The sequence below is a fragment of the Typopeltis vanoorti genome, chromosome 4, assembly GCF_054136105.1.
Source record: "Typopeltis vanoorti isolate ZY-2024b chromosome 4, IOZ_Tvanoo_1.0, whole genome shotgun sequence".
NCBI classification, from domain to species: domain Eukaryota; kingdom Metazoa; phylum Arthropoda; class Arachnida; order Uropygi; family Thelyphonidae; genus Typopeltis; species Typopeltis vanoorti.
In genome coordinates this window covers 5,693,898-5,706,895 of record NC_143552.1, presented here as the reverse complement: position 1 = coordinate 5,706,895, position 12,998 = coordinate 5,693,898, and the positions used below count along the sequence as shown (strand labels likewise).

General features: G+C 36.6%; 1 protein-coding gene and 1 long non-coding RNA gene across 2 annotated transcripts in view; one reads left to right on the top strand and one right to left on the bottom strand.

Annotated features, from left to right (window-relative positions):
* LOC150107087 (telomerase-binding protein EST1A-like) overlaps window positions 1-2,046 on the bottom strand; it is a 330,605-nt gene extending 328,559 nt beyond the window's left edge. The window contains exon 1 of the mRNA XM_090390990.1: window positions 1,813-2,046. Coding sequence (XP_090247116.1) covers window positions 1,813-1,834 — 22 coding nt within the window. The 5' untranslated portion in view covers window positions 1,835-2,046. The remainder of the gene's footprint in view (window positions 1-1,812) is intronic.
* Window positions 2,047-2,211: 165 nt separating this feature from the next.
* The window catches only part of LOC150107086 (uncharacterized), a 57,463-nt gene continuing 46,676 nt past the window's right edge, over window positions 2,212-12,998 (top strand). Inside the window, exon 1 of the long non-coding RNA XR_016548186.1 lies at window positions 2,212-2,315. This is a non-coding gene — a long non-coding RNA (uncharacterized LOC150107086). The remainder of the gene's footprint in view (window positions 2,316-12,998) is intronic.

The following is a 12,998-nucleotide window of genomic DNA, read 5'->3' as shown; positions in this document are numbered from 1 at the left end:
ATTTTTTTTTTTTTTTGATTTTTGGATAAACAGAGATGCAGGAGCAAAGTGAAAGGAATTTATGTGGAATTATAAAGCAGCTGATTATAATAATCTTAGAAATCAGCTTGGGGCACTTAAATGGATAGAGGAATAGAAAAGGAGAGATAAGCAATAATGCATAGGAACTAATGAAGAAATATTCACTAGGAATAATGGCAAGTTGCATACCAGAGTGAAAAAGAGAACACACTTAAATGGATAGAGGAATAGAAAAGGAGAAATAAGCAATAATGCATAGGAACTAATGAAGAAATATTCACTAGCAATAATGGCAAGTTGTATGCCAGAGTGAAAAAGAGAACACACTTAAATGGATAGAGGAATAGAAAAGGAGAGATAAGCAATAATGCATAGGAACTAATGAAGAAATATTCATTAGCAATAATGGCAAGTTGTATACCAGAGTGAAAAAGAGAACATAAATTTGGTGTAAAGGTGAATAACATCAAATGGGAACTGCAGGTAAAAAAAAGATTACGGAAGAGATTTTATATCTCTTCCAGGAGAATTAAGTAATAGGGAAGAAGGTTATATTGTGTAGCAGAGTGGAGTAATGTCCTCCTGCAATGACTTCTTGGAGGTGTCATGTAATAATAATATTGCTACTCGTTCACTTTATCCCCACTTGGTTTATCATCCTGACCTTGGATATGCATTCTGATACTGCTTTTCTCATACAATCTCCGACCATTTCCCATTCACTACTGACATTCTTTCCTCGTAGCTTCTAAAGCCATGGCACTGCTCCAAGATGACTCCTGTCAGTCATAATTACCACCTTTATAGTTCAAAACCCTTTCTTGACAGAGAATTCCATGTGTTTGGGAACTGATATGAAGTCAAGAGCATCTATATAAAAGTAGCCTAGTTGTAAAGATATTTCATGTTCAAACTTTGGTTATGCTTCGGTATAGGATTGTAGCAAGAATATAATTTATTTTTTATTTTCATTTACTAAATAATACTTATGTTTTTATTAAAATAAAGAATACATATGTTATTGAGAATGCAACCTTTCACAGGAGAGTTGTCTTGATACTACAATATACAGCCAACTTTCATGTGAAGACTTGATACACCATAGTATTGAGAAAAAAAGGCAACTTTCTTCTTAATACTATGGAATCCTGTGTTTCAAAGTTGTATTTTTCATAAGTGAACTTTCAGACAGGTCATAAAAGATGCACATAAACGAAAAATCATTGTTTTAGGCACCAAACAAAAGTAATTTGTGAAAAATACAACTCTAAAACACATTTGTATTTCTGAGCACAAACTTCCTTTTTACATGGTATAAGGCTGGTCTCTGACAATAAACAAATCTTCAAAACAGGCAACGGATAAGAGACAGCTTAATGAAAAGTAGGATAGCAAATAATATTCATTGCATAAAACAGAAATATATGGACTCCATGGGCAGAGTTCATTATGGTGTGCAATATCAAGGCAACTCTTATGGTGAAGGCTGTATTCTCAGTACAGGTTTCCTGTAACTTTCGAAACTTTTTAATTTCAGAAGCTATCATCGTTTTGCTATTTAGGCTATAAACCATAATGGGTATTTATTATCTTATATATATATTTCCTGATGCCAAATAAAATCCCTTACTCTTATCCTTAAAAGTTTATTTTGTATGAATGTTTAGAATAAGGAGTTGCACTAATATAAAATGAATTCATACTTAGACGAATGATAAACATAAAAATAATATTAACCAGTTCCTCAAAATAATTATCTTCTCAAGCGAATCGAAATCAAAATTTTCTTACCTACTGTTTCTTCCCGTTTCATTAGTGATTTTGATTAGATATCATTCAGATAACTTCGATTTAAGTGTAGACGCGCATAAATGTTTACCAAAATATCTAAATTTTAATACCCTTAACACATTGCTGTACTTCTTCCAAATGTTATTATATATTAACTTTATTATATTACATATCTTTCCATTATTAACTTTATTATATTACATATATCTTTCCATTATTAACTTTCTTATCGAAACGATCCTAATGACAACTTAGATATGTTTACTTTCTCAACCTTGGTTAAAGCATTGTTATGGAAGCGACACTGGTGGCATTCGAGAAAACATTCTGGTGGTAGAAAATAAATATTCAATAAAGGTGGCGCTCGAAATATTTATTACTGTTATACGACAGCAGAAAAAGAAACGAAATGATGATTTGGTGAATCGTTCTGGTGTGAGTTGTTTCAAAAAGTTAGTGAATGAGTTAAGCAATAAATTAAAAAAGATGTCGAAGAGCAAACAGTGAGTAGGAAATTTGGATGCATGTAGTTTATCATTATTATTTTATTGTTAACTCACTGTCCTCGCTCCATATAGACTTATTGCTCAGCAAAATCCTTTAGGAATAACCCATTTTAATCATAGTGTGATATACAGCATAATAATAATTATTAACCATCATCGCTATGCAGTAATGATGAGCCGAATTAAAGTGGATAAGAACATGCTCGCTGAAGGCAGTTGTAAAGTTCTCCAAATAACTAACTGAAAAATTGTGAGCAGATGAAAATAATGCATACACCACCCGAATTATTATTTTTTTTTTTTTATAATCCCGTCATTTCAAAGTCTTCAAGAAATAAATTCTGTGATGACTTTCGTGAAAAGCCCTTTACCTTCTACAATTCCTGATTTTGTGGTTAGCTGAGCGGCTAATTTATGGAAATACATTGCTGTGACCAGTGGCACACCCAGGGGGCCCTCCCCCCAAAGAAAAAGGAAAAAATACTAGACAATTTTCCAAAAATCTTTTCCTAATTAAAATTCTTTTTTTTTTTAATTTATGTTGTGTCGTGTCTTCAATTTCTATACTACTTATGAATTAGCGATCATTGCAGATGTTCAGTCATAGGTTGTATGCAATGTGTAGTGTGTATTCTCAAATCGTCTACTGAACTCCCCCCCCCACCCCAAGATTAAATCCTCAGTGCGCTACTGGCTGTGACATCATGTTAAGTGTAATGTCAGAGCTGTGTGTTTCCTATTTGTATTATTATTATTATATAACACATCTAGGGAGGGTACCTACTCTACAACTCTCCTTCTCCACCAACCGCAACTACCTCCATCATCTACACTAACGCCATCTACCGCCAACCACCACCATTAGTATTTTCACAAACAATCGCAAACATCCATGCCCACGGCAGGATTTGAACCCGTAGCCTTTTGGCTGGAGAGCAAATACGCTGACCATTCGGCCAACCAGGCCGGCATATTGTTGTATTATGTAATTATTACATGTCAGTGGGTTACTTGTTAATCTTTACAGGTTAGATGGCTCAGTAGATTAAACCAACATATTTTGCCACAAATAGGCCATGAATTTGGCCTGATTGACCGAGTGGTTAGCGTATCCGCTCCCCAGCCAAAAGGCTGCAGGTTCGAATCCCGCCGTGGGCATGAATGTTTGCGATTGTCTGTGAAAGCACTAGTGGTGGTGTTAGATGATGAAGGTTGGTGGAGTAGTGAGACGAAGAATTGTAGAGTTGATGTCCTCCCTCGATGAGTCTTTGAACTCTCTGGAGGTGTGATATAACAATAATAATAATAATTCAAATTTAGTTGTAGTGTGGGCAGGAATAACAAAAAAAATCTAGCATCCAGGTACATTTAATTGCATAGTATACCACACCTAGTATCAGGAGCATTGTTCAATCATCAATCAATCTAAGAAAACAGTAACTCTTGCCTGCAGAAGCATTAATTTTTTTTCTTTTTCAACTTTTATGCATTGGAAACACCTCAGTGAACCACATCTTTTGTAATAAGTACTGCTGCTAACTTTCCTCATATGCTTTAAGCTGAAATTCATTTTTATAAATTAATCACCATTAACTGGTATTAGTTGTTACCTGTTTTTGCTAAGCCAGTCACAAAAACATAGTGTTATTCTTTGACTACTAGCAGTCACTCAGCTCGTCATGCAAGGTTATTCCATTCTGCACACAACAGTACTGATGACCATATCTCATCTTGAATTCTCTACCACTATTTGTGTACTCACTAGCTGTTGAGACCCTGAATTCTGTGTACCCATCATCATTGTTGCCCATGGGTCCAATGCCCATTAGTCTCTGATGCTTGTTACACCATTCTTTGCCTTTTATCTTTCTGTCCATTGCCAGCTGACTCAAATCTTGCCAGTTCTTTCCACACCACTGCTTTACATCGTCTATCCACTTTCACTTAGGCTTTCCTCTTCTATTTATACCATTCATTGTACTAAGCATCAAAGTTTTGGTTTTTCTACTGTTATCCATTCTGTTGTATCCAAAAAACTTTATTATTATTATTATTGGTATCTCCATGGAGTCAGAAGACTCATCGCAGGAGACCAAAACTATCAAAACAATATCTATCATACCTCTTCTTGAATTCATTTACAGATAAAGAACTCACAACAGAGTCAGGCAATGCATTCCATTCATTCACCACTCTCCAAGAAAAAAATATAGTTCTCACACCCTTGTTAACCACACTTTTCCTTGATTTCCAGAGATGACCTCTTATTTTTCCATCACTATCACACAGCTGAAATATTTCCCCTGCGTCAATCTTATAAAAACCTTTTAGTAATTTAAATGTTTTTATCATATCCCTTCTTCTCTGCCTATGAACCAACCTCTGCAATCCACAAGCTCTCAATCTATCAATGTAGGGAGCATTTTTTGTATCATTCTTGAGCACTTTCCTATACACTTTCCCTGTAATTTCCTTGCTCAATGTCCTCATATCTCTCTGACTTTGATACTGTGCCTTCACTTATCGCTTGTTTCAATGTAATATTAGTAATCACTAAGCTATGATCCAATTCCATGTCTGCTCCTTGAAATATTCAACACTGCTGAACTGATGTGGCCCATCTCTTGCTTATGAGTATCATACCTAGCATGTTCTTAGTTCTTCCATCTGGTGATTGCCATGTTCACTTCCTGCAATCTTTTTGCTAGAATTGTGTGGTGCAAATTACCATGCCATGCTTCAGGGCAAATTCAAGCATTCTTTCTCCTCTTTCATTGTTTTCTGCATACCTACATTTGCCCATAATTCTTTCCATCTTTCATTGTCATTTCTGTCCGCATGGTTAGCCTAGTGGCTTTGCGCTTCGCAACCATATGCCTGGGGGAAGGATTGTCCTGGATTCGATTCCCATCGAAGACATGAGGAACTTGAGGATCTTCCTCAGGCATAGCTAAGTTAGCCGGTCTTGGGCGTGGACAGCAGGATTTTTCATCCTGTAAGCAGGCAAACCGGCACGTGAACATGCGTGGATCTACAGCCATAAATACTTAACCCCCATGAGGGGGCTCAACTCGCCCCAATAGGGACAGGGGAGAAAAGGGATGCCATACGAATAAAAAAAAAAAAATTGTCATTTCTGATCTTTGCATTCCGTTCACCTCCAATAATTAGCATATCTTTCTTTGGTACTGATTTCAAGGTTATTTCTGAGTTTCTATAGAATAAATTAGAAGTTGGTAATTCTTCTTCGGTACTTCTTGAACTACGTGAATATACCTGAACCACTGTGAATGGTCTTTCTGCAAATCTTAGTATTATTATTCTGTCATTGACTGGTTTGTATCCAAATAATGTTTCTCATCCTTTTTTACTGAGAAGAAATCCTACTCCTCCCTCTTATTTTATACTATTGCCAGACCAGATGATTCTTCCACATCTCATCTTCTCTGACTCTGTCCAGCATATATCTGCTAATCCAAGGATGTCACAATAGTATCGCTCCATCTCCTTACAAAGTAAGTCAGATTTCGAGGAGTCCATAAAGTATGGACATTCCATACTTTATGATACTACTGATATCTTGTCTCTTGTTGGCTTAAATTTTATTGCACTTCATTCAGTAGCTAACGTGTCGATTCAACCCTGATCGTTCAGTTGGGTATAGGGACCTTGTTTATCTGGGCCAGCATGTTGTACTTTTACCTTTGCACTTCCATATTGCATTTATCAGTGTATCAACTCTCATCTGACCAACCTTAATGGTTCTTTCAGTTGCTTCCAACATGGGGAACAAACATTATTTGCATCCACCAACTATAGATACGGTGACCATATGTCCTTTATTTAACAGGACAGTCTTTTATTTCACTGCTCTGTCCTTTAGATTTAATTTTTTTCTAAAATGGTCATTTTGTTCTTTATTTTGTGAACTGAAATAGTAAATTGAATATTGGTGCATAGCACACAGCCCTTAGAAACATGAAACTGTAATTTCGTCAGCACTGGCTAGTGCGTGGCATATATGGCTACTTCATTGATGTGTGTATATATTGAACTTGACTCTGTGTGTGTAGAGTAGAAGCTTTGGTAGGAGCGAGTGGACATCTTGAAGTTGCATTGTCACTGGTGTACTTTGGCTCAAAAAAATCTTTCAAAATCGTTGAATTTTGCTTATGTCTCCCTGGATCTAATGCCCCCACTGAACGAATATTTTCATTAGTGAACAATATGTGGACCAGTGAAAAAACCCAATTAAAAATTGAAACATTGAAAACATGCATTTTTCCCAAATGCAACTTTGACATGGATCGTATACAGTTTTATGAATTTTTAAAACACAAACCTGATTTCTTAAAAAAAAATTCATTCTTGTGAAAAGTATCAAAATTAAAATTTTTTTAACTAATAATATGATTATAATAAAATTAGTTTAATCCTTTATCCAAGTGTGAGCAAACAAAGTTTGCGCCTGAAGTATCTTCAGGACTAGGGTAAGGTGATACCACACCAGGGCAACTCGTTGCAAAGGTGGAGAAAGCTACCAACACTCCTATCTCAGTATCTCCTATAATGCAAAACACATCTCCTTGCGGATATGTCTAATGTTATGCATTAAGGGAAGGGCCACTACCCAGACTAGTTTCGACCTTTATTGAGGTCTCTTCAGTGGGAGCCAGGCCCTAGTGGAAATACCAGGCAGAAGCATTTGCAGGTCATCTCTACCTATAGGAGTTGCCAAATGGTGTGCCACCCTTTTTTAATAAATTACTCTGGATTTAGAGAAGGTTGTTGAAAGTTTATTTTTCACTTGGTTAGAGTATAATAAAAAGGGTGGCACACCATTTGGCAACTCCTATAGGTAGAGATGACCTGCAAATGCTTCTGCCTGGTATTTCCACTAGGGCCTGGCTCCCACTGAAGAGACCTCAATAAAGGTCGAAACTAGTCTGGGTAGTGGCCCTTCCCTTAATGCATAACATTAGACATATCCGCAAGGAGATGTGTTTTGCATTATAGGAGATACTGAGATAGGAGTGTTGGTAGCTTTCTCCACCTTTGCAACGAGTTGCCCTGGTGTGGTATCACCTTACCCTAGTCCTGAAGATACTTCAGGCGCAAACTTTGTTTGCTCACACTTGGATAAAGGATTAAACTAATTTTATTATACTCTAACCAAGTGAAAAATAAACTTTCAACAACCTTCTCTAAATCCAGAGTAATGTATTAAAAAAGGGTGGCACACCATTTGGCAACTCCTATAGGTAGAGATGACCTGCAAATGCTTCTGCCTGGTATTTCCACTAGGGCCTGGCTCCCACTGAAGAGACCTCAATAAAGGTCGAAACTAGTCTGGGTAGTGGCCCTTCCCTTAATGCATAACATTAGACATATCCGCAAGGAGATGTGTTTTGCATTATAGGAGATACTGAGATAGGAGTGTTGGTAGCTTTCTCCACCTTTGCAACGAGTTGCCCTGGTGTGGTATCACCTTACCCTAGTCCTGAAGATACTTCAGGCGCAAACTTTGTTTGCTCACACTTGGATAAAGGATTAAACTAATTTTATTATACTCTAACCAAGTGAAAAATAAACTTTTAATAATATGATTGTTTAAAATGCTATGTATATGCTTATAGTTTATAGTAAATGTTATAAAGCTTATTTAAATTAAGGGGATATTAAATCCCACATTGTTTTAAAACCGAATAAGAAATTTAAAGATTGGAATCAGAGAGTTTCATGCCGAATATAGTATGGTAAACTATGAAAGCATTGGCGACTACTAGCGTGAGCTAATGCACGTAGTCCAAGTACATAGTACAAACTCAGGCAACTCGCAGCAAAGGTGGGAAAGTTCTGATCACTATTCTTGGTATTTTTCATAATGTTTGGTATTTTCCATACATTATTTAAATTAAGGGAATATTAAATCCATCATTGTTTTAAAACCGAGTAAGAAACTTAAAGATTGGAATCAGAGAGTTTCATGCTGAATATAGTATAGTAAACTATAATGTAATAACAGCATACATTTCCTAGGAAATGTGTTTTACAATATGGAAAATACCAAGAATAGCGATCAGAACTTTACCACCTTTGCTGCGAGTTGCCTGAGTTTGTACTACGTACTTGGACTACGTGCATTACATCATGCTAGTAGTTGCCGATACTTTTATAGTTTACTATACTATATTCGGCATGAAACTCTCTAATTCCAATCTTTAAGTTTCTTATTCGGTTTTAAAACAATGTGGGATTTAATATCCCCTTAATTTAAATAATGTTTATATCGCCGAAATGAAGCCTATTGGTTCTTTTATAAAGCTTTTTAGTTTTAGTGAAACAAATAAACGCAACCTGTTTTTTTTTTTATTATGAAACAATTTCTGATTTGTCCTTTATTTTCTCCAAAAAAAATACGGTCACCATAACGATAGATCCGACACTGCTCTTGCCTGTTAGTCCACAGGAGACCTTTCATTTCCCTCCTGCCATGCATATCTGAGAGGCATTCCACTGTAAAAATTCGATGCAGCATGAATTTTCGTTCGGTTAATGCATCGACCTTTTACAGGAATGGTAAAACCCAGAAAACATGTAAATATGTCTATTATATTAATATTATTGTTTAGTATTGTATAGAGAATATGTTCAGCACAACGGGGATTAGCTTACTCTTTACAAAAACAAAACATGTAGAATTGATAACAGCAAGGCCATGCAGCCGGGAGGCCGTTTGATTCTTGTTTACATGTTCAGTTGCAGGTGGCCTTCAAGGTCAGTGCAGAAAGGGACGGCAGGAATCAAACGTGACTTCCACAGGCCGACAAAAACAGATTAGGAATGTGAAAGAAGTCGACGAAAGTTCCAGAACACGCTATCACATGATATTGCAAGGGGGTTCTAAAACTGAACCCAAGGTTTGGAAACTGAGAAGGATATAAGGCAAGTTTTGGGGGATGATCGGGGATCGACATCTAAAGAGAGGAACAAGGGGAGGTTCTGCCCAGACACTGAAAAGTCGGAGGTCAATCAACCGTAAGCCGTTCGAGTCAAGGAGCGTGGATGTCCAGAGGCGAATACATAAGGAGAAACGAAACTGTCCAGAAGTTATTCCGCTCAGCTGAGCCTGTGAATGCCCGACAATCGTAACCCTTCGACCGAGTGTTCAACGCCAGAAAATCGTTCCTCGTATCCTGCTTGCCGACCTGACAAAGCTACCGGTTCTCCGACGGTCCAGAGGTAGAAAAACCAAAACCCAGAATGGAAAAGGGAACATAGGATGCTGTGACAAAAATAGAAGAAATAGGTGCATCATTGAGAAAGACTGTTCACATGAGTCTGATATTGTATCTTATAAGATTATGTGGTGTAAGAAAGATGTTTTAATGAACTGATAAGATTCATAAGATAGGATAGTCATAGCCAGAGAATAACCGATATGTCCATTCAGATTGAATTTGGTAATGCATGTGTATATGAGCATAGCTAATTGAGTTTAGGAGGTAATCTGACATTTGTATAATATCTAAGTTTTATTGTTGATATGATTGATTGTTATATAAGTCTTGATATAGATAGAGATGTACTTAAACTAGATATTGAAATTAAGCTGAAGAAAGTATTACAAACTAACTGAGAAATTGTGGGAAATTACTTTGTGTGTTATTGATAAGGATTGATTGCTGTATGTATGTCATGTTGGTATATTGATGCAAATAGAAGTAGATATTGAGAATTAAGTTGAGGAAAGTAATATAAACTATTCGAATAACTAAAGCAAGTTGTTGTAAGAGATATATAGGTAGTTGCATGAATTTTGAGTTGAGATTAACAGAGAACAGTTCCCCTGCTCTTCTCTTTGTATTGTACATTTCTTTAATTAGTGATCATTATATATGCTTGTTGAATTTTCTTAAAAAGTGTTGCCTGATCTTATTTATTGCAATGCATTGATCTAAAATAATTCGAGCCTATAAGCGGGAAATCATTACAGTAGGAAAATAAGGTTAATAGACCATGACTGTGAATGTTCTGAGAAGTAATTAATATTGCATGATTGAGATCTACCGGAGGTATCATATTTCTTGTATCATATTGAGGCAAGGTGGTGCAGTCATAAATCTATATAAATTTCCTTTGCTCTCAGGTGCAAAGAACTTAGAATCACTGAAGGTAGAATAGAAAGAAATTAGAGGTGGAGCGATGTATGTTTGAGTTAAATAGAAAATAAGATAAAGTTAGGATAGATATAGAAAGAGGGCAATACATGTATGTATGTTACAAATATATATAGAATGCAGTGAATACAGTATATATGAATAAAAATATTACGAAGACACAAAAGGCCAAACATTATTATTAGACCACTATTTACCACCTGGGGACATGTTCTCTAAAGGTTTCAGGCTCCCCCAAGGATGTGTACCCATCACCATATAAAAAATCTTATACAGTTGCTCACATTCTCTCACTGTTTTTAGGGATGACTTGGCATTCTTCCATTATCTGCTGGTTTTGGTAGCATGAACAAGTAATGATAAAGTTTATCTACAAATTTTTGTTTTCTAAATTTTGCCAGTATGTTACAGTCTCCAACAAAAGTCAGTGATATTGTGAATGAGGAACACAGAAGGTATAGGATTAATCTTAGAAGGGTATTTTACATAGGCACATGGAATGTTTGGAGTCTACAGATGGGTACTCTTGAGAGTGTCTGTAAAGAGATGGATAGGTATCAAATTGACATCCTGGGAATTACAGAGACCAGATGAAATGGAGAAGGTAACTTCAAAAGACAAGATGGTAAGCTAGTTGTTTACTCAGGTCGTGACTCAAAGCATCATTGGGTAGCTGTATACTGAAGACAGCTCAGGCAAGAAGCCTTTTTGGTTATAACCCTGTTAACGATAGGATACTTTCTATTAGACTTAAGGCTCAGTCTACCAACATATCAATTGTGACAGTTTATGCACTCCCACATGGATAGACCTGATGAAGAGAGTGAGGAATTCTATGAAAACATACAGGCTATTTTGGGCTGCATACCAAGGAGAAACATACTTTACATCTTAGGAGACTTAAATACAAAAGTGGGAAAGAGTATGAGAGTTAGACCAGAGTGTGACATGTTTGGTCTGGGTAATGGTGAAAGACTGTTGGAATTTAGTTATTACCAATACCTGCTTCCAGAAACACCCACGACAGACCTATACTTGGATATCTTCTTCTGCTGCTTGATCCACTTAAGTAGGGTCGCTGTTTGTGGTGAATCTATATGTAAGACGGGTCTTCATCATGGATAACCGTGAGGATCTTATTCCAGAATACTTTCAATAAACTATCAAAGGTGTGGTGGATTTTGAAGATCTCTCTGGAAATGTTAAAAGGAAGAGCTTCAGAATTCACCACACCTTTGATGAATTTTTAAGTATTTTGATTTTTTGATAAGATTCTTAAAGTCATTAGGAAGAACTTAGTAAAAAAAATATCTAAAACTTTTTGATGAAATTATTATTATTATTACACCATGGAGTTAAAGACTCATCTAGGAGGTCCTTTTATCATACGCAGCTCATCATACGGTGCCTTAAACACACTCATTCTCTGCAGTCACCACACTCTCAGGAAAGGCATTACAGCCATTCACAAATTTGCATGCAAAAAACCTGCTTCTCATTCCCCCTGTTCACATCCTCTTTATACAGTTTTGAACCTCTGGTTCTCCCCTGATCTCCCAATGTTTTCTGTAAAACCTCTCCAACATTGATCCTATAACAACCCCTTACTAACTTATAGGTCTCTATCATATCTCCTCTCTTCCTCCTATCCACTAGACTCTGTAAATTGCATCTTCTCAATCGTTTCTCATATTCAACATTCGAGATGTCAGAAAAACTTAGTCAGCTGCCTCTGGATCCTTTCCAACATCTATTTGTCCTTTTGAAAACCAGGTAACCAAATCTGAGCACAGTAGTCCATCTGTGGCCTAATCGAACCCTTATATGGGTTAGTGTCCTCCACATCATTCCCAGAAGTCTTTGTGTTGTCTTCACAATTTTGGCAGTGTCCCCTAAATTTCAGATCCTTATCCACTATCATCCCAAGATCTCTTATTTCCTCCACCTCCAACAATATATCCCTACCAAGCATAAATTCTACATGCCATCTTTGTTTCCCAAATTTTAAAACCTTACATTTTGCAACATTGAACTTACATCCCCATTCCCAATCACTCAATTTATTCAAGTCTTGTAAGGCCACAACATCTTCTCTATTCTTCGTAGTTCATCCCAACTTTTCATCATCTGCAGACAATGGAATATCTCCATCCAAATCTTTGCCAATATCATTAACATACAAGTTAAACAGTAATGGCCCTAAAACAGATCCCTGAGGTGCACCACTAGTGACTTTCCTTTTCCAGGATATTGCTCCCCCCCCCAATGCACAACTTGCTGATACCTATCAGATAGCCAGTCTCTGATCCAATGCACTAATCTAATATCCAACCCCATCCCCCTCTAGTTTGACTATCAACAGTTCATGCAATAATCTATCAAAAGCAAAATCTTAGTATTACTGTGTATCCCTCTCCTCTGTCCAAGGTAGCTGTCACCTTATTGTAATAAGTAAGTAGATTACTAAAACATGACCTCCCTTTAGCAAATCTATGCTGTT